At 28.8% G+C, this 21979-nt stretch overlaps 1 protein-coding gene across 4 annotated transcripts in view; it reads right to left on the bottom strand.

Moving 5' to 3' along the window:
• The window catches only part of LOC116772264 (collagen alpha-1(XVIII) chain), an 83575-nt gene that overhangs the window by 17535 nt on the left and 44061 nt on the right, over nt 1-21979 (bottom strand). For all 4 annotated transcript variants that reach the window (XM_061522225.1, XM_061522228.1, XM_061522227.1 and 1 more), the window contains exons 3-5: nt 20393-20940; nt 974-1045; nt 753-803 (exon numbers count right to left, since the gene is read on the bottom strand). In XM_061522225.1, the coding sequence (XP_061378209.1) occupies nt 753-803; nt 974-1045; nt 20393-20940 (671 nt within the window). The remainder of the gene's footprint in view (nt 1-752; nt 804-973; nt 1046-20392; nt 20941-21979) is intronic.

Raw genomic sequence — 21979 nt, 5'->3', positions numbered from 1 at the left:
CATTGTTTACTGTGGTACCCCTATTCAACTTGTACGGCAAACAGTTTTGTATTGTACTAAAATGAAAGTACTTGTGAATAAATAGAAGAGACCCGCATGCTGCTGTTATTGATTGTAAATTTCGTTCCGTTGAAGCATCTATATTATTTTTGTTGTACATTACGAAGACAATACGTTAACTTCAAGCGATACTTAAACACAATGGACTATAGTAAAGCGTACATTGACATGTGCGTCTTATCTGTCTGTAAGTCCGCGATCTAGAGATAGCAAATATCTTTAAAGCTGTTTAATTGTGAGCTATTCCAATTATGTGTGGCGTTTTAAAAGTTGTTAAGAGAATTGTTATTGAAGGATCCGCCATTTTCTGGTTACGACGTAATGTTAGAAATTTAGTTTATATAACATAAAAAAATATCTTGCAAGGATTAAAAATGCATATTAACTATGCACGTATATGTGTTAGTAGCGACGACACAACTAGGTATTAAAGGCCGGCTATTCTTTAACACGACTGAAAGTAACAAAGGAAATACGAAAATAGCTGCTTGGTCTATACTCTATTCTCAAAAGTCTGATATTTTTATAATAAAATGTTAACAAAAGTTGATATCGAAAACTATGAATGTATTGCGAATATATTTGCATGTTCATATGCATTAATCTTGCTTTATTATTGACGTGTTAAAAAATAGTACGGCGTTGATGAGTGAAATAAAGAAACAAAAAAAAAAAATAATAATAATAATCACCAAAAAATTGTCAATATCGATTTCATCTCCCTCGCTGCTTTTACCTATTTCCTGTCAAATCATGCATACTTTTTAAAAAGGTTTTTACAAAAAAAATATATCTTAATGTAATATGAAGTCAAAACAAATAATAATAAAATTGTAATATTTAATGGCTGGGAATCGTGTAATAATTTCAATAGCTTAATCATTAAAATAGGAGTAAAATAAGATTATCTTACCTCGTATGTATTAACACATTGCACTTCCGCTTGCGATGGAGAGCCATAAAGCTTGAGCTCTTGAAAGGCACCCTGTACCACGAGAAGTATTACAACACGTAACCAAATCCATTTCATGGTGACGGTAATTTATCGACCGTATTTTTAAAAAGTTTAATTTTGGGATTTATTTAGTTTTTTTTTTAAGTGAATAATATTTTTCAAGTAAGTATTTTTCAAGTGGTTTTATTTTAAATAGATTTTTTTAGCACCAGTTTGTACGACATGAAAAAAAAACCCTCTAATAATATACACAAAAAGCATCTTTAATATTTCATTATGTGAGTTAAACGGGCGTGTCAATCAACGCGTGCGCGGCGATGCACTAAATTCAAAACGAACTTAGTCCAAGAATCGTTATAATGGCCACTTTAATTCGCTACATGACAAGCATCTTATCCTATGGGATTACATATGAATACCGGTTCATTTTATATTGGTTGCGAAATTAAACGTACCGCTGTCAAACGGAGGATTGATCGTATTGCATTCCTTTCTTGAATATTAATAAAAAATAAGGTGTTTTAGAATTCCATGTTTTATAGAGAATGCGTTAATGCTTTAATTTAATGATAGGCGTTAAAGAAAAAAAATGGTAATGTAGCCATATTACGTTCCAATTCGTAAAACATTTATAACAGAAACTACATTTCAAATAAATATTTAAACAATACAAAAATAAATGTAAGTAAGTAAGCCTATTACAAGATTGCTTATCCTTATACCAATATCCATTTCAGTTGTCTAAGTGTAACTTGTACACAACTAGAACATGTATTGCAAATTCTGGAGTTTTATGTCAATGTCTGTAAAAGATTAGTTCTTTATTAATTGAATGATATTTTCGATACATTTAATATTTGATTTAGATTAACGGAAAGATTAACCATATAGGTTATCGTTGTAAATATTTAAGATAAGCTGAAATATAATTTAAAAGGGTCTGGACTCAACCAATAATAGAAATAGCTTGTTGCTATATATTTGTGTCTACTTCTAGCAAGATAAAATAATTTGAAGAATTTATCTCCAAATATATAGGAAATTTAAACATTTAGGTTATTAACAGAAAGCCTTTAAATATTATTAATTTAACAAGATGTTTGTTAAATGTGAGTTTGTATATATTTCTTTGCGTTTTAATCTAAACCACTTATGTTTGTTATTATTATATTTAATACTGTAAAGATATATTCACAATTCACATTCAAAATATCTGATTTAAAAATATTAAGAAATTTTCAAAGCTTTTACATCCTAGAGACATTTTTCATCTTTGATAAGGTTTGAGTAGTATATTCTATGAGTAGGTACATACAGCATGTGAGTAAATATGTATCATATGAGTTCATATTACGTATGCAGCATGTGAATACATTATATTACGAGCTTGTATTTAGATTATGTTCTTGTGAGAAGTTGACTATCCTCTCATAGTTGAGCAGTTTGAGGCACCACGGCATTTCATTATGACAAAATGACATAGCTATCAACCAAAAGTCCATCGATTCCTTACAATATTTCTATCATTTCATTCTCTTTCTAGGTTTTAATATAATATTGAAAGAAAAATTAAAAATCCACTCCTATTTCTAAACTACTGTAACTGCTCATAATGCTGTGTCGTTCTTATTAATCAAGAAATTTTCTTTTTAATTTTCTTCATTACATTTATATTAGAATTATATAAAAATATTTACAGCATTCCCATAATATAATAAACCAGTTTATCGAAGTAAACCAGAATTTCAAGGACCATGAGTTTGTTTTGTGTAGATATATATATCAATTGCAGCCAATCTCTTTGACTCAACAGAGTTTAATCGGAAGCGGGAAGTAATTACTAAGACGTCAATCTAGACATTTCAAGTATTGCACTGTTGAGTCTATATTTTGTTGAATAACAATAACAAACTATTTCTAAATCATATATATTATAACAATTTTGAGTAACCGCTTATAGGAAAATAATAATATTAGTGGGTATAACTATGGTGAATAATGAGTTTTGTAATATAGGAGAATTAAAATGGGTTTGATTTAAACGGTTCTGTAAAATTAGTTTTTTAGCCAAGATCTTAGTTATCAAAATATATATTTTTATAGTACACTCAGTTTTTGTGTTACCATTTAAATATGTTAAATATTTTTATAACAGTTTTTTAGAATCTACCCTTACAAAGACAAAGAAGCCACAAACATTATATATATGTACAATTATACAAAGACAAAGAAATTATCTTTCACTTATTCATATAAGAAATCTGCACATGTGTAATTCAGCTACACTAATAAATATTGCAAGCATTTCGTACAATCATCATAACTCACTAAACCTTTATGAGTTAAAAACTTGGAATTGCGTTTTGGAAAAAAAAAAAAAATATTTCATCACTTTAAAATTAATTATATTTATATATGATGCGAATGACTTAAAAAAATTTTTTTTCAATTAATAATTAACAATTAAAAATTGATATTTTTTTAAAAATAGCCTCGTGACTAAGAACGCGCCACGATTGGTCGCCATGCTTATGACGTCACAATGTTAAAAGAATTTGAAGATTGTACAGTGTCAATAGCTTCTATTCGTGAAAATATCCGAAATTCAGGGTAAAAAAATTATAATAATAAGTGATTCAATTTATATTTCGTATAATACATAACCTAACGCGTTATAAAAATATAACAATACTACATTAAACCAAAATCCTTTGATGACAATATACAAATTTATTATGTAATCGTTTGTAATTTTCTTAATGCTATTATTTTTATAGTTACGATTCGAAGTTAAGTTGAAAAAAAAATTGTTATTGAATTCTATTTATTCGTTTGCATAAATAATTATTGATTAAATCTTCACAATAAAAAAAAATTGATGTTGTTTTGGGATTAGATCGTCGCACTGCTTGGAAACATTGATTACGATGTTTAACATCTTGAGGAACATTTAAAAATATTTCTTCCGGAATTGCTTTAATAGTATTCATACATACGAAGCAAGCACGATTATTTTTAAGGTTCTATTTTTAACATATTTATCGATATATTGACGATAACAATGAGATATTATCGGTTAAACGCCAAAACACTGTATAAGCTGTGTGGTATGATGAGGAGAAATTAACATTGTGACGTCACTCGCGCTCGGGTTCGCTGAGGAACTGCCGGCATGTTTTCGGTACTGGATTCATTAATTTATTTTTAATTTGATATAACTTTTTAATTATATCGAAAAAAATAAAATAAAATAAAAATATTTTTGTCAGTTACAGCTTATATATGATCCTTCCGTTTAACATAAAAAAAATTTTTTTTCAAAAACCCAATTGACTTAAATTATTAAAAAAATATATAAATAGTTCAAAGGTCGGCTTCTTCATGAAACCTTATCCGTGTGGGACAAACAAACATCAAACATGATTTATTAATAGCAAATAATACTCACAATCAATTTGTCCTTTGTTGTGCAAAGTCTAACCTATAATAACAGTAATTTTACCGTCAATTTGAATTTGTAGGAATAAATTTTCTATTATTATTAATTTTCGATTAAATTTGTCGCATTAGAGGGAAATGTATTGTTATTTTATTATAATTTATAATACAGAACTTTGTTACTATTACATTTGAATAATATAGTGTGGTAATAATTCAAAGGAACGTAAAATTATGATTTCATAATCTTGCGAAGAGATATTTTAGATGTCAAATGTTCTGATGAAAAAACTTTACCAATACCTCGTCTGAATTCATACCAATATATTCAAAATTTTAAAACACTGTTATAAATGTATGAAAGAGTTTATTTTAATAAAAAAAAAACTTACCACATGTGATTTTTTGTTCAAAACCAGTTATAAAAATCAAATCCCTTTTTCATTAAATCTGGTTTTATATATAAAAATAATTAATTGTTAATATGTAATGATTGATTAGGATGAATGATAAAAGGGCTTATTAAGACAAAAAATATTGGGTTACATATTTATCTATTTCAAATAAGCCTTTTATTTTTCAAGTCACATCAAGATTGTTTTATAATGTAAAGTGCATAAATGTTGCTTACACAAATGGATAATTTCTAAAATGGATATTATTACAAAAGAAAAATTATTTATAAAGAATAAGAACAAAGATAAGTATCAACAACAACAACAAGGTAATAAATAATTTGTATAGTAACTTTAAAACACGACTACTTTATGATCAAGTGCATTGAGAAAAGCTTTCTAGCACTCTATAGAAGACTGGAGTGGGTGGAAACTGAACGACTACCGTCATTTAATTATCTCACAACAAAACTTTCAAATGTCAAGTATTTTAATACTTTGCCAGACATTATTTCGAAATTCTCATAAACCTAGTTTACACAACGATTTACTAAATGCGACACATTGTATTTAATTAGAAGGATATAGCGAGCCCCATCTGGCGATGAGCTTTATGTGTCTTAATTAAAACTTCTGTCCGATCGTGGCTCTATCAAACCTCAATGTCGATTTAAATAATATTTCATTGAATTCTATCTAAGAGAAACGGAAATATGAGTGTATATAAGCTCAAAGTCAGTAAAAGGACAGCGAGTGCCGACAATAATTCTATGTTTAAAAATATAAATTTAAAAGCATAATTTGGACCTTAAGAGTCACTAACATATGGAAGGTATATAATTAAGTTAATTGTTGAATCTAACATTCAGTATTCAAAAGCAATTCAGCATTCTAAGACTTCATATTTAGACTCAGGTAACCTCCCTAATGACTGGCTTTTAATAAAAAATTTTCATTTATATTATGGCTTCTATTTCTTATTAAAGTAAATGTGACATAGAAATAGTTTCTGTCTTATAGAAATAGTTATGACGCTTTTTTCTTAGTTTTTATTGAAAATTAAAGGAGTCCACTGCTTAACACGTTTATGTGTGCATGTAGAATCTGAACTTAAGATTATCTCAGCATTAATTACTCATCTTAACCACAGATCCGAGATGCTGGAACGGATGGGCGTGCTGACGTGAGTAATACAAATGAACTCTGAGACAAGAAAGGACGTGACAGATTACAACGGATTGTTTCTTATATCAAAAGTCTTCGTAGAATGAGGGCTTTAGAGAGAATCGAAGTATCGTTTACATTAAAGGATTGGGTGCATGAATATGATATAGGTTTTTTTGTGAAGAGATATTAAAATAATCAAGTTGAAATTTACTCTTTTAATAGAAGCTGATACATCTGCAGTATTTATGTTAAAATTTCTTTAAAACGTAGGTTTCAAATGTAAGACAAAATATATTAACTATATTTCATTATGTGCAAACTATAGACAAAAGTAAATTAGGGTTAAACAAACAGATGTATTCGGCTTAGTAAGTATAAATACCAGTTATTGATTTTCACAATCATGGCAGAATAATGGCAGCTTTTATAAATATTTTTAATTTTTAATTCTGCCCTGATTGAAGCAAAACATAGATAATGAAAGAATTTTTTCATTTTAATTTCAACGCAACACATTATAGTTCTGTTTTATTTCGATAAATCATTGTTACGATTTAAAAAAAAAGGATCATTTAAAGTTACGTCGAAAAGTTGTTTTACGTAAATATGATGTTTTCTTATTTTAAATTTTATTCTAAATGTAGACTTTATTTTTTATATAGAAGATACAAATAGCAGATATCATATAAATTCTCATCCGAATTTCCCCAAAGCAAAATAAGAATAAAGCTTACATAACTACGTAATAGAAAGAAATGACAATAACAACTAGAATAGAATACATTTATTTAAATAACATTATAATGTAGTGAATTCTTTTAACTGTTTATCTCTTTTATAACACAATCACCTTCAAAATAAAAGTGGGGAAATAACAAGCTTAAATTTACAAAAATAACAAATATTGTTTCCAATCTGATTTATGATGGTCTGATATATAATGTCTCTCACAACGGATTTGACATGTAAATAAGATTGATAGCCCAACGTTTTACGGATTATCCTAAAACTGAGGAATTATTGGAAAGCAAATGAAATTTATATAGGGGATTTTTTTGATCAATCAATATTTTTCACCGAATTAAAATACTGTCTGTTATTGCACCCTCCGAAATCATGAAGTTTCCTATCGATATATAAAAACAGTAAATTTCAGATGCATTGTATCTATTATTTTTAATTTTCAACTTTGGTTCACGAGGCTATTACATTGAAAACCCAGTTCTTCGTTAAAAGAAGTTACATTTTCTAATATACGAGTTTTCTTACAAGTTGATTGCGGCTTTTAAAACAATGTATGGTCTTATTGTACTAGTTATTTTATTTTGGGGCGCTCACAAAGAAAACTCCTCTCAAACTTAGCTAAGACGGTCTACAGACAGGAACAGTTTTAAATTGTACGTTAAGTCTTTTATTTATGTTATTCACTTCTTTACCGCAGTGTAAATTTCTTCAGATTTCATTGAATCTTTATTGTATAATACGGAAAAATAGAGATATTGAATATAATAATACTATAATAAAGTAGTAAGCGATAATTTTTTTTTTCTGTTTTTGGGTTAAAAATAGGGACATAAAAATTAAAAACTATATGGCATAGAAACAAATTTAGTTTAAATGATTTAGATTTAGCAGAAATATTATAGACTGATGCTGTACGATGAGAATTAGTGATGAGATTAGAATTTCTTGGTCCTTAAAACGAATATATAACCAAAATAACTTTTAGCCCAGAACTAATAATACCAATTTCTAAGAATGTTGTAAGAAATAAATTTGGAAATTCCATAAAACACTTAAAACAAACGAGCACTCTATTTAAGTATAAGTAAATAAGTTTTACTTTGAAAAAAAAATATATATATAAAGAAGTATACTTACTTTAAAAAAACAATACACTTTGAAGTCGGCTATTGTTTATCAAAAGACAATTGAAATATTCAGTTATATAAATGTTGTATTAGAAATGTACTTAAAGCAAATGAAACCTACACATAAAATCAGCACAAAAATTACGAACAACCATCTATTCTGGGCCATTACAGAAAACATACGAACACTTTTAACTTTATAGGTCACAATTTCCTTTAATGTACTCACTGGGGAATACGAAATCAATTGTGGTTTTATTTGATGTATAACAATATAAAAAGGTGTATTTCAAACAAAATACACTTTAATATCAATAACTTATTAAGGTGTTTATTACATTCAATATAATTTGATTTAGTCTCGCTTCCATTTGATGTGTTTCGGTTGAATGTGATCAAATAAAAAAAATAATGTGTCAATACAATCGAAATAATGTCTATCATTACTTCGATGGATAGGATATTGATTCAAATGTAATACACTAATGATATCTACGATTTTCGCGAACATTCATTTAAGTGAAACTAATATTTTTCGGATAACTACGCGTATTTGATAATTTTAAAAACTAAATACTCCCGATGTTTTGCTTACTTGGCAGTACAGTGATCACAGAGTATTTAGTTTATAAAATAATAAAATACGCGTAGTAATCCGAGAAATATTAGTTTCATTACAATGTAATACGTTCTCATAATGGAGGTCACTCGTATTATATTTATAGGATTTTAGTTTTACTTCAATGTTCGCAAAAGATTACGGTTCCTAGTCGTTCGTTACTGTGAATAGTTATTTGGTAAGGGTCAGAATGTTTTAAATCGGAGTTATGTCAATTTCATAGATTTGCAACACCACTCTTGAATACTACTAAAAAGTACCCTGAGAAATATGACGGTTCTTGCGTTATATAAAAAGTTATTGAAATTGTTCGCAGTAATCCGAAAAACATAGTTTAATTGAAACTTATAATAATGGTAATGGTAATGGTAATTTTTTTTTGTTATTTATATGAAAATTTATTATTTCAATGTATCGTTTAATAAGAGCAACTGTCTTTCGACACTTCAACAGAATTTCTTTCTGAGATGCTGACCACACCCTCGCAAAGGAACAAAAGTCTCTACTAATATGTATTGGTGATACTAGCATTATATATGTTTATACCTGAATAGGAGATATTGTGTTAACTTGTACTTACATTCCAATGATTTATATCTTAAAGCTCAATCAATACATGTAACAAACACTTTAACCTTACTTACCTTTTGATCTTTACCTTTACCATTTGTATGAATAACTTAAGAAATCTGATATCTTAAAACAGGTTAAACGCTTTACATTAAGTTGGAAATTTGTGTACGTGACGGAAGATGATTTCACAATTCGTTTCAAAACTTCCAAAAAGATACAAAGGAGAACTTTCGTCGAGGCTTCAGAGTTTCGAAACTTTTAAAAATATAAAAGAAACACGTCTTGACCACAATTATACATCGGGTAAATTCATTATAGAGTTTAAAATTATGGTGGTAATTTAATTACATAAAAAAATTATAAGTAATCGCTGTTTCTTAATTTTGCATTGTAAGAAATAAGAATAATTTAGTAATTTAATCAATATATAAACTACTTTTTTTACAATTTATGACTTTGTTCACTCTAATCTCTGGTAAAGCTTTCAGGAATTGCGATATCTACTAATGAAGTGTGGTTATATTTATAGCACATATATCGTTTTATTTCAATGTCATCATAAGTAACGTTTTAGGTAATTTACATCGCGAAGATAGTTATTTAATCAGAATACCTAACTAGTATTCAATTTATGTTAAAAATGTCAAAGTTAAATATAAAGCCGAGTTAAAAAGTCTAATCATAACATACTCACTTTGTCCACAATTTTCGGTTCAGATTTCCACTGGCTTAGTTTCTCTGCTGTTGCAACTTGACTACGCTCCTTATTCTCAAGGAGTCCTAGAGTTGACACTACGGCTAGTCCAATGCCCACAACCACCAGAACGAATAATGAAAATATACATAGTTTTGATTTCTTCGACACCACCACAGCCATATTCTGTCTTTATTCACTGTTTTGAAATCACTTCAGATATTTATGATTCTTAATATCCAGTTGCAGTTAACAAATTTGCAATTTTATCCTTATTTGGAATGAAATTAATGTATTCTATTAAATGCGTTTAAAATTAAATAGTGAAGCATATCAAATAAATATCTAAAATTTTACAAAATAATTCTTTAAAAAAAATAATTAAATAAACAGTTTTGGTGAATGCTTCAAAATATAAGGTAAGACTCGAAAAAAGTCGCCTCTGACAACGTATTTCTATAGCGGGTACTGCCCAAAAAAGGTGGCTTTCCCTTCTCAGTTGCGATAAGAACATTCCAAAAATTTTGCAAATTAAAAATGTCGTTTTCATTAAAAAGAAATTTTCTTTAGAGCCCGCTTATCTTTTTTTTTATTAATGCTTACTGCACAAAATTGTTTTCAATAGAGATTCGGTGGCATGTTTTGTCTTCAATAAATAATGTATTTGGATGCGCCTAGAGTATTATAATAGCACTTTCAAAGAAAATATATAGACCAGACAGATCTTATAAATGGTAAGTGGATTCTTTGTTTCTTCTTATTTTTGAACAACAACAGTGTGTTCGTACTTTCATCAATACGAAATAGGTAAGTAAGGATGTAGGACATCTATAAAGGGTTAGCAGTTGATGTGACAGTTGGCCGCATGTTATGAATAAAGTTTGGCTGAGGTCTATTACCATTGAACACGCAAACTATGTTTTCAAATTATAAAGTTCCCAACACGAATAAGGCAATTAAATAGGTCACAAGTCCTGAATTCCTGAAATTGGTTGTCGCGAACGTAATTTCGTTTGTGGTTTTCCCTAACTGACTTTGTAGGCAAGTTGAGAAGGTTAATTCATTTTAAATAGGTACAATGAAGTTGGTTAGATTATTTTTGACTATTGCCTATATCTGTTCTAAAGAAAAACGTCTGTTTTGAAATATTTAAAATAAATGTCTATATTAGTTACTTTGACGCAATATGTAATTTAACATGACAGTGGGTTTGAATTTTCCATTTTTTATAAATCTAAACACGGAAAATTAATTTTAAGCAACATAACTTTTAACTATCGATAGTTTAATGTGACTTCATCAATATCTCTCACGTCTCGGCATCTGATCTAAATTCGCTTTAACAATATTCCCTTTAACAATATTAAGATAAAGTAAACTTTCTTGTTTCAAATATTATTTAATAAATACCATTTGAAATCTTGTTAACGCTAGAAAAAATTGGGTTGCGTTGAATATAAACATATTTTAAATTGATCAAGTGGTGTACCTCCTTGTATTTTTTGGAAATTTACTTTTTAAGGTTTTCATTAAGAGTATGTAAAATTTAAAAGTAATATTTTAATATTTATTTCAAACTGAATCGTATTTTACTGGATCTATATTCGCTATTATCGGATTATAATGCTAGTTAGATTTAATGAATTATTTACGTATTGTGTCAAATATTTAAGTATATTAGTTTATTATGGATAAAATATATTTCAAATGTGTCTATTATTTCAAACGGTTAGCGATTAACTAATGAAAAAATCATATCTCGAACACACAAAATAACTTGTATTTGGCATCGCTGGCTTGTTATGTAAAACTAAGGCGTGTTAAGAGACCACCTACGGGCTCTCAGGTAATCTCGTTCTCAGAAATAGATTTTCCACTTGAACTACATTTCAATGTAAGTGAAATATTTTATACATGTATCTTTTTAATTATTTTATTTATTTATTTTAACTAAACATTATGTTTTATGTTTATCTTAGAGTTGTTAATTACAAAATACATTTAAATGAAACTAGTGTTATTCGGATTTACTACGCGGATTTTATTATTTAAAAACTACATAATCCCGACGTTTCGGTTACTTTGCAGCAACCGTGATCACGGGCAGATTCACACCTCGTCTGCCCGTGATCACGGTTGCTGCAAAGTAACCGAAACGTCGGGATTATGTAGTTTTTAAATAATAAAATCCGCGTAGTAAATCCGAATAACACTAGTTTCATTTAAATGAATACTCGCGAAAATCTTAGATCTCATTATACAAAATACATTCCTACTAACTTCTACCCGGGGGTTTTCTTGTGTGGAAGTTATGTTAAGATTACGTTTCATCTTAATATGCCAAGCATTTTTGATAAATATTTAATAAAAATATATAACCAAGTACAAACGTAAGTATTAATAACATAAGAGTGAATTCGATTTGTATGGTAATTTATAAAGCTCAAAGTCGAACGACATTTTAATTAAATATAGCCTAATGAGACATCGATAAACACGACAATATGATCCGAAATGTATAAGGGGATTTCAGGCATACTAATACGTTCTGAAATACCTAAATTGATGGTTTGATTTAAATGCTCTAACTTTAGTTAGAATTGTTTTGGACTAGTTGTTGACGTTGTAAATGGGAACGTCGGGTCGATTTAAATTTTCAAACCTAATAAACATTTTAATCAACGTATCTCTAATTACATTTAATTTATATCAAAATATAAATAATCAGTAAAAATAAGTATATTTTTATCTAAGTAACAGCAAATAAAATACATATTATAAATTATGTTCGACATTGTTCGATTTGACAAGTAAAACGTTATAATATCCAAATATTGATGGTGAAAGCTGTAAATGTAAATGTGAAAACAATTTTACGTGATCTTTACGATGAATTTTATCGAGTAAAGAAAAAACTTAAAAAGTCAAAACTTAATAATTTTCAACACACTTTTTGCATTTACATCGTCACTCACGGGTTTGTTTTAAGTATCCAGTCAATTACGTGGCTTGCGTGTCCTTATCACAGAGAGCTTACGGTTCACGAATTTTTTTGAATTTTCTTTAATTGCAGAGGCAAAGGATCGAGGAGCACATTTTCGGCACAACACATCGCCCGCTTACAAGCTACTAAAATCTGGTAGCATCAGCTGTTTCGAAGTCAATACCGTTGGCGACGTCTAGTCTGCGAAGCTGACCTCGTTATCTTTCTGCCTCAGAAGAAACTGTTGGTTTTATTTTCAATGGGGGTAAACTAACCGTATTAGCTCTTGAATAGAATTCGACGTAATACCCTTGCAAGACATAACTTTCGAGATTTATTGTCTTAGATATTATATCTATAAAAATTGGATGGCAAACATCTAGTATTTCCAGAAAACATACAATTTTTAGCCATTAATTAACCATAAGTTACCTAAGTTCAATGTTTTGCAAAAATCAAACAGAGATTTGCTATCATTATATTAAAATTAATTTACCTAATTCTACTTGCAATCGATTACTCGTAGTAACTGTTTTACTAAGGCGTCTTTTAGTCTGCGAGCTTGACCTCGTTATCTCGAGCACCACAATGAAACAACTTTACAACTACCATTCGTTTTAGTAGAATTCAATAACTTAATTGAACAAAAACTGTACCCTGACGCTACTAAGCTATTCTATTTATAATAAAAATTAATAAATAGATAATATTTTATTAATTTTAAACATTTTCTGTTGTGAAAATTTAAGTTTTTAATATTTCACTATAAAAACATGAAATCTCGCGTAATAATCTGGTTGTTTCAAATGTACATTATTTTTTTAATAGAATTTTATGGTCCAAGGATTTTCGCATAAAGAATTCGCTATTTTATTTCCTGTTTTTATAAGTAATCTTGCGAGAGCTGCGGCATAAAAAATGACCTATAAAATAATTAAGGATTATAATATATCCTCGTTGTTGACAGAACACTTATTTAAGAAACCATGATTTCGTCTTGGTGGCTTAGCGTGAATGTGATTTTGTAAAGTACAAAAATCAGTATCAATAATTTATATGAACAGCTTAACTTTATACAAAATATTTGTTCGTTTATTTTGAAATTTTGTAAATGCAAAAGACGAATTATTTCTGAATATTCATATCTGGATATTATTATTAATTCTATTAAGATGTTATAAATATCCAGAGGATAGTTCTGATACTAAATTGTGATATAATATGTGCGATCCAATTTTTTTAGCTTACAATATAAAACAAAAACACAAAACATCTAACTTCTGTACAGGCGCCCTAAGAGATAGAGCTTCTAAAGTCAACATAACGTAACCGAGATATAACACTCCAAGTCAATTTGTTTTTGTTAAAAGGATAGACTATTTATAAAGTATTTAGACTGTGTTTTTGTACTGTTACGATTCTATATCATTTCAAATTAATTAATTGAATTTCACAGACATCCTTGACGGAAGCAATGGTGAAAAGATGACCTATATACAACCGGCCTACGTACTTCTCATAAATAGTACTCAGCGTTTATTAACATTATAAAACCGGTCGAAACTAGTATAAATTATAATATAAACGCGAAACGATATTAAAAAATATTTTTTTTCAAACGTAATTATACCGTCTGCTTCTGCTACTTTGTATTTCAGTACGACGAATAGTAATTTACTATCTTAAAAAGAAACATATTTTTAATGCCCGGTCTCGGCAAGCCAGATAACGCCACTGGGGCACTAACTATCTAAAGCTAAAATATGTAAATAATGCAGAATAAATGTAAAATAATTTTTTTGCAACGAAATATTCTATGAGAATGTCATTCATAAAAACGTGCCTTTTGAGCATCTATTTGCATCGCCATTTTTAATTTACACCAATTTTACTCCTAATTTTTTTTTATAAATATGGAATAACAGAACAATCTAATTTTATTATTTCAACATTTATTTTGATTATTTTCTTCTTAGCTTTAGTTATTAAAACAAAAAATATGATTAATAAAGTTTTCTCAAAACAAATTTCGTCCGTAGCGTTTGGAAGTAGTCTTGTTTAAAACAGCGATGCAGGCCATACGGTCTCTTAAATATTTTATTTAGAGTGGATGTGTTAGTTCAGGCTGTGTAAATGGACACTAAATATTAATATAACGAAGCTAGCATGCTTTGCAAATTTATTAAAAGATGAATATTAATACGAATGTTCCTTTTATCGACACTATGTTTTCTAATAATTTATTGTTATAAATAAATCGAATTTATTTGAAATTTTCGTATTACGAGATAAGATGCAAAGACCTAATAAAGTTTTTGAAGTAAATTGAAGATGACAATAGGAGATGATATAAGAACTCTGTTTCTTTTTTTAAACCGCTTTATAGAAAAAAGTATAGGATAGCCTGCGGTTGACAAGCGAGACTTTTTGTGTTCTGCTCACGAACTGTCAAAACCGAACGCCTGTCAAGTTACATAACAATTGTGTGATAAAATCAGTGCTCCCATCTGGAAAGCATCAAAAAGTCTTATCGCATTTTAAAACTAATATGTATTAAAAAATTATGCGTTGAATTAAATATTATTTTGTACTCTTTATTAGATTAGTTTTAGGAGAATCACAAAAGTTACCGCTTTATTATTTGCATCATTTAAAAGAAACAAATATCTATAGTATATTATGAATAGAATATGTTTTGAAGAGTTAAAATTTTCTATTGTTAATTAAATTTATAAGTTATAAAGAACATAACATAAGAAGCTATCACTTACAGTTTTAGGTTCACAAGACATTCTTTATGCAACAAAAGTTCAATACATTGCGTTATAAGTCATGTCGATTGAAGGCGTTTAGTTAAACGTCAGCTGTCAATTGAATTTTTGACAATGACAACATCTTTTATGCCAATAGCACGAGCACGCGACGGTACCGTTGAATCTAGACTGAAATGAAGCTCCCACGTCTCACATTTGGCAAATACAAGGATAAAAACCAGGCAAACATAAACATCTATTCAAATGATGAAAAAGCTTTTTCCATTTCCTTACCCCTTATACTATCATCATAAGAAAAGGCTTTGACGACACGTTACATACTTAATGCAACTGACATGATGTCTCTGCACGGATGAAAGTCAAAAACAATGAATTTAATTTGTTTTTCCGTTAACTTTAATGTTTTCATTTGTAAACTACACCTTCCTTCCTCAAATATAAATTTTTCGAATAATATTAATCGATATAAAATATAGTTCTAGCTAAAGATATTCAAAATAAATTAAATTTTACAAATTATTACTAAAAATAATCTTGAATTCATAGAAACCGGAAAAACATATGGTTTGCAGAAACAAGCAAGCTACTGGTCTTTAACTAGAAGTGTATAAAGAAAATTGGAACGGTCTTTTTGTAACCATACTATAAGAAAATAGCTTAACCCTTAGCTGGCTAGATTGCTTATGAGATGGCCTATTCAAAGGCTTTGAGCCAGTAGAGTAGAGGTCAATCCTTATATTTTAAGAATCGTATTGAGAACGCAGCTTTTTATATTGACAAATGGATTCGGTCTCTGAAACCAGATAGGATCTTTTGTTCCTAAATGCCACCATGGATAATAAATAGCGTAAAGGTATGAAAGAAAATTAGATTCGGAGCGTAAAGTGTTTTACCATATTACATAAATACTTTATGATTATATATAATAGGAGGTAATAATTCCATTCAGTAATTTGCAGTTAAGCATTCTATGCTTTACATATGTATAAGTCGTTACTTTTAAAGGACATTTAGTGTAAAATACAAAGAAAACCACAGTTTTAATATAATAGCAGGAAATTAGAATAAAAATTCAAAACATACAAATGTGATAAAAACCCCATTATGATACCTAATTATTGCGGGATATTTTAAGATGAGAATTTCTTTTGGGTTAGTAAATATTTTTTCACTTGTTTTTATATAATGTTAAGTGAAATTATATAAGATTTTATTATTTCATTGTATATTTTCTGAGGTTTCGAATACTTACAACAAAATCCGTCCAACAACCGTAATCACTCGCAGAGAAGATGGAATAAGTGATTTGTAAAAAAATCTTAGCCTGTAACCTTTTTCGAATATGCCTTAAACGTAAAACTTACAAGTAGGTTAGGAATAAAAACAATCGTAACATCCACCCTCAGCATTAATTTACAAGAGTTTTCAACACCACTCGTCACTTCGAAATGCTAGATATAATGCGTATTTTATAATTTTTATCTTATTTTTCATATCATAAAGTTGAAATTCTGTTGCTTTTTCACATTTCTTATTTTTATTTGCGAGTATTGAGTGCGTCTGAGTGATGTGTACCTGCTTTCAAATATTTTTTTCAAAGCTATCTGTGTAAATATTATATTGAAACAAAAAAAAATACATACTGTTTTATGATTATTATAACAAGTTATTATTATATTCAGTACGGTCAAAACGTTTGTGTAGAAACGTTAGGAACGGTAGTTGTGGACAGAATATTTTTCTTATTCGCACAAGTATGTGATGCTTCATATCAACTTGACGACCTCTGCTAGGTTGATTTAAAGAAAAAATACATAATTATAGGCTATGAATGAAAAACACACATAAAGACTTTGACTAGATGCAACCTCTTTACATAATAGGCTCTCTACCTGAATTTCTATTCAGGGTTTACAAGATACAAGGTTTACAAGATTTGTAATGTTAGGTATATTTACTATTATATGCTAATCATAATGAGATCTAAGATTTTCGCGAGTTTTATTCTTTTGTATGCTAATCAGTTTATGTGATTTATTTGAAAATGTAAAGAATCCATAGCTTATAGATTCTTTAGGATACTTTTTTTAGAAGATTAAATCTGTTGATTCTTTTAATTTTAATAAAGAAATTTTAACATTCTTTTTTCATATAATACAATTATTTTTATTAAAAAAATAAAATAAAAGAGTGTTAGTATCTTAGGTATGTTGATGATGACTTGGAATTAGTTATTTAGTTATACATTCAAAAGGTAAAATTTAATTTAATAGAAATGTCTCGTATAATTTTTCATATTTTATAAAAGATATTAAATAGATGTTGTTAGAAGAGAAGATCTACCTACTTGATAAATATTTCTTCTTTAGCAGACTCATTTCATATTCAGCACTATAATATTAAATAAAAGTTACGTTTTTTACTTAAATACAAAATTATAGTAAATTATATGTGCAATTTAAGAAACTAGACCCATTCTAGCCTCGAGGAAAAAATTGCAAAAAGATAATAAAACAACAAGTTCAGGCTGCTTACAATTACAAGCGAAACCTGTAAATGAATCTATGACTCCCTTATTCCTATACCTTAAGGATTATTTTACGATGAACTATTTACCAAGGACTTTGTTTCCGGTCAATTATTTACCAACTCTGTAAGAAATCTACGTAGCGATTGCTATGACATGATACGAATCTTAATAAGTAGCTTCGAGCGACGCAATACAAAATGCGTTAGTTGTCTCGAACGTTGAATAATCTAGAAAGAATCAAGAAACTGAATTTAAATTTAATAAAATTTCAAATACTGGAACTCTTGAAATATAAAAAAAGAGAAAAAAATATATATCTGTAAACAGAATATTCTTTTGAAATATTTCTTTAAAATATATATAGGTTAACAATTAATATTTATAATTTACAATATACCATACGAAAATGTATGACCATTGTAATAAAATTACGTAAATATAAATTTCTAAGTATATAGTAATATAAAAACATTCTCGTAACTGTACTAACATTATTTAAGTTATATTTAATATTATTCAGGAATTTGAAGCAGAGGACAGTGTTTATTTTACAGCATACAATTAAAACCAACTTGTTTGTTCTCAGCAGAGCAGATGCAATTTGCGGTTGAAATATACTGCTGAGTGTGATATGCTAACGTGACCCCGTTCCTTGAAACTTAGCACAAAGTTTACCTGAACAACTTGGATGGCCGTGGAAAGCTAAGAAAAACAAGCGAGCGACCCAGGCTTGTTACAAAGTTGGACGTGATTAGATTTTGTGTTTAAGTAACTATTTATTTACAACAAGTAACGGATACTTAAGTCTGACCGTCCAAAAAAGCATAAAAAAATAATTTTTATATGATCTGTTAATTGTAAAATATCGACGATTATAAGTAAATAAGCATCGTGATATTTTTTGTGTAAAATAACAACAAAGGAAACTTATTACGTTGCATTATATATATTTACTTTTAATCAGAAATGGAAATGCATAAATAATAACCAAAATTAACGGAATACCGGAAAGATTATTCAAAATGTGCAATGCTATAAATTGTATCGCTAATGTTCGTGAATTCATAAGCTATTTAATGTTAATGATGTCAATTATGATAAATATTTTTTTGTTATTTTTGATTCTGTGTAAGGATGATTCAAATAATACAATTTCTCTTTCCTTCTTAACAATTGCATAATTAAATATCAGCTCGGATGTACATTCCTCATAAAAGCTATATAAAATATAACATCAATTCAAATGTCTCGAAGCAATTTTTCTCTTTATATTAAATTTCAGTAGTATGAAGCGTCGTATTTAAATTAATATGCTCCGTCTAACTCAAAGCTGTGAGAATTCTTATAACACTTTATGTGGATTGTTGGACTGTTGCGACATTTTGTACATTGTAAAGACTTTGTCTGCAATACATAAAACATCCTCAAAGCCTAACAAGGAAAATAGGCTTAGAAATAATAGAACTATTTTCGCTAAACCAATGATTGATAGCGTCGTTATTTATTAAGTTTATTAAACAAGAAATAGTTTCGGAATGTTATGTCGTCAAGTTGTTCAACAAATTGTTTTCGGAATCTCCGGGGAATGCGTGTTTGGGACTAGCTGTTGTCATAAATATCGAATCGTTAACTTATCATATAAATTGTCCCATTTTTGTATTTTCTTTATGGAGAGCATACATTACAATACTTATTTTGTTAATAAATGTGAAAATAATCACAAAAACATTTAATTTTTGTTAATAGTATTAATGTTATGCAGATTTTATTATGTTATTTTTAGATGTGGTACAACTTTGATGGTTTTTGATAATAATCACGTAATTATATAAAGTAGTTGACGGAAATAAAGATGCTTTCTTGGCCCAAATCGGTCTTAATAGAAAAGTTTCAAACTCGTAGTGAATATCTAATAGATAAATAACTGATGCTGTTGTGATGAAGCCTTTTGAGAGTTTTACAATAAGATGTTTACGGTCGATAAATTCCCATCAATATTTAATAAGATTTTTAACAAATACAAAGTTTATATTTTAAATTTGCATTTTTTTTATGTGTACGTAGTGATTTGATAACTTCAATCTAACTCAATACCTTTACTGCAATAACGTTGAGGTTAGATTGGATGTGCATGTCGCAATACCATTAACAGTTTTCCCATGTAGTAGTCAAGCAATATAGTGACTTCAACATGAAAGTGCTATCCGCCAATCTCAATGTGCAATTGGCACTAAGGGTATTGAATAACGTTGATATAATTGAACTAGTTCAATTTCCTAAATGGTCTAAATGTAATATATTCTTAAGTAGCTATTTATGTAAAATGTACTTACATGAAATGCACCTGTAATAAGGGGTCCCGCCTGACCGACGTACAAAGTAGAGGCCGAGTCGAACACCAGCTCCAAAGGGTTTCTTTTAACTACTAAAGTATCAAACTCGTGACAGTTCAAAAATAAAGTAACATTATCAGAGGTTACTTTGAGGGCAAACCGACTCCATTTTTTGGCAAATGATGGCACGACAAACGATGCTATGGTCTGACTTAATGCATATATATTTGGATCTGTATAGAGAAGTGAAATGTTTGTCAAACCAGGCCCAGAAGGTATTAATTGAACTCCCAATTGGACCACAGTCTCCAAAGGGTTCACAACGGAGAAAAGGAATCCGCCATCTTTGTTGGCCGGGCGTACGGTAGCGGTTATTGAAAATTCCGAATATAGTTTCTCTGGCATGAAGAGCCTATATGGTGATTTAATATCCGAGCCTGGTTTAAGGCCGTATGCAGGGAAGCCGTCGAGACCTTCATCGAAATACTGGGTTTTTGGGTTACTGAATGGAACTCCAATCGCGTGTAGCAAGTCGTATTCCGGGATTTCTGGAAAGCAATAAACATATCTTTATTTTATAGCCACTTTACTGCGCTTCTTTTGGTTTAGTTCTCTGTATTTGTGTGTTAATTTCTTTAACTAGCAGAAGAAATTTATTGTTCAACTACGCTCCGCTAGTTTGTTTCCTAGTTGTTTATTTTTATAAGATTTACTGCTTTTTATTTCTAAAAACAAATTAAAATAATTGGTACAAAGTGTTCACTGTAGGTATAATTAGATCTTAAATGAGATGAAGAATATTTTACACTGAGTCTTTTTTCTTTGTAGAGCAGACTATTTATGTATAAACGTTAAAGGAAATGATTTTTAATTATGATAATAAAAAGTGGCTTAGTAAATTAAACATTATCTTAATTAATAATCACTGGCAGTCAACAAATTTAATGTAATTAAGTAATATTTGTGTTCATAGTGATATTAGTTGTAAGAGTAAAAATTAGTTCACAGTGTAGTCATTAACGTTACTGGCTCTTACGGTCCAGCGTCCAATCAAAAAATTCATATGTTAGAGGTACTCTAGAATACAGCGTCGATATATAAAATATTTGACAATATACGAATAGTTTTCGCTTCAATTCGTATTAAGTTTATAATAAAATAAAAAATATTTTCGTAAATTTGGTTTGGTGTCATAAAAAAAATTTTGCTCATACTCAATATCACATAGGCTTTTTTTTATTTGTATATAAATTATGACTTCCTTGTAGCACCGTAAATATACATCATGACTTAATTACACAATAGGTTGCCTTGATCTTCTTTGGGAAATAAAGTATATCTAACTTACAAAGATTTCAGTTCTTCTTGTCTTACTTTACTGGGTTATTTCTATATTTAAGCAAGTAAACAAATGCCTTTCCTGATTACTAATATCACATATTTTAAAGTTAAGCAACATTAACAAATGTTACCAAGATCTTTTGCTGTAAAAGCTTATGTCTACTTAGCACGATTTAAAATATAACATGCCGTATGTCGTCAATTTGGCTTAACCACCCGTGGTTTTGTTTACATTTTAAATTATGT

Source organism: Danaus plexippus, chromosome 12 (assembly GCF_018135715.1).
Source record: "Danaus plexippus chromosome 12, MEX_DaPlex, whole genome shotgun sequence".
Classification (NCBI taxonomy): Eukaryota; Metazoa; Arthropoda; class Insecta; order Lepidoptera; family Nymphalidae; genus Danaus; species Danaus plexippus.
This window is presented reverse-complemented; position numbering and strand designations above follow the sequence as displayed.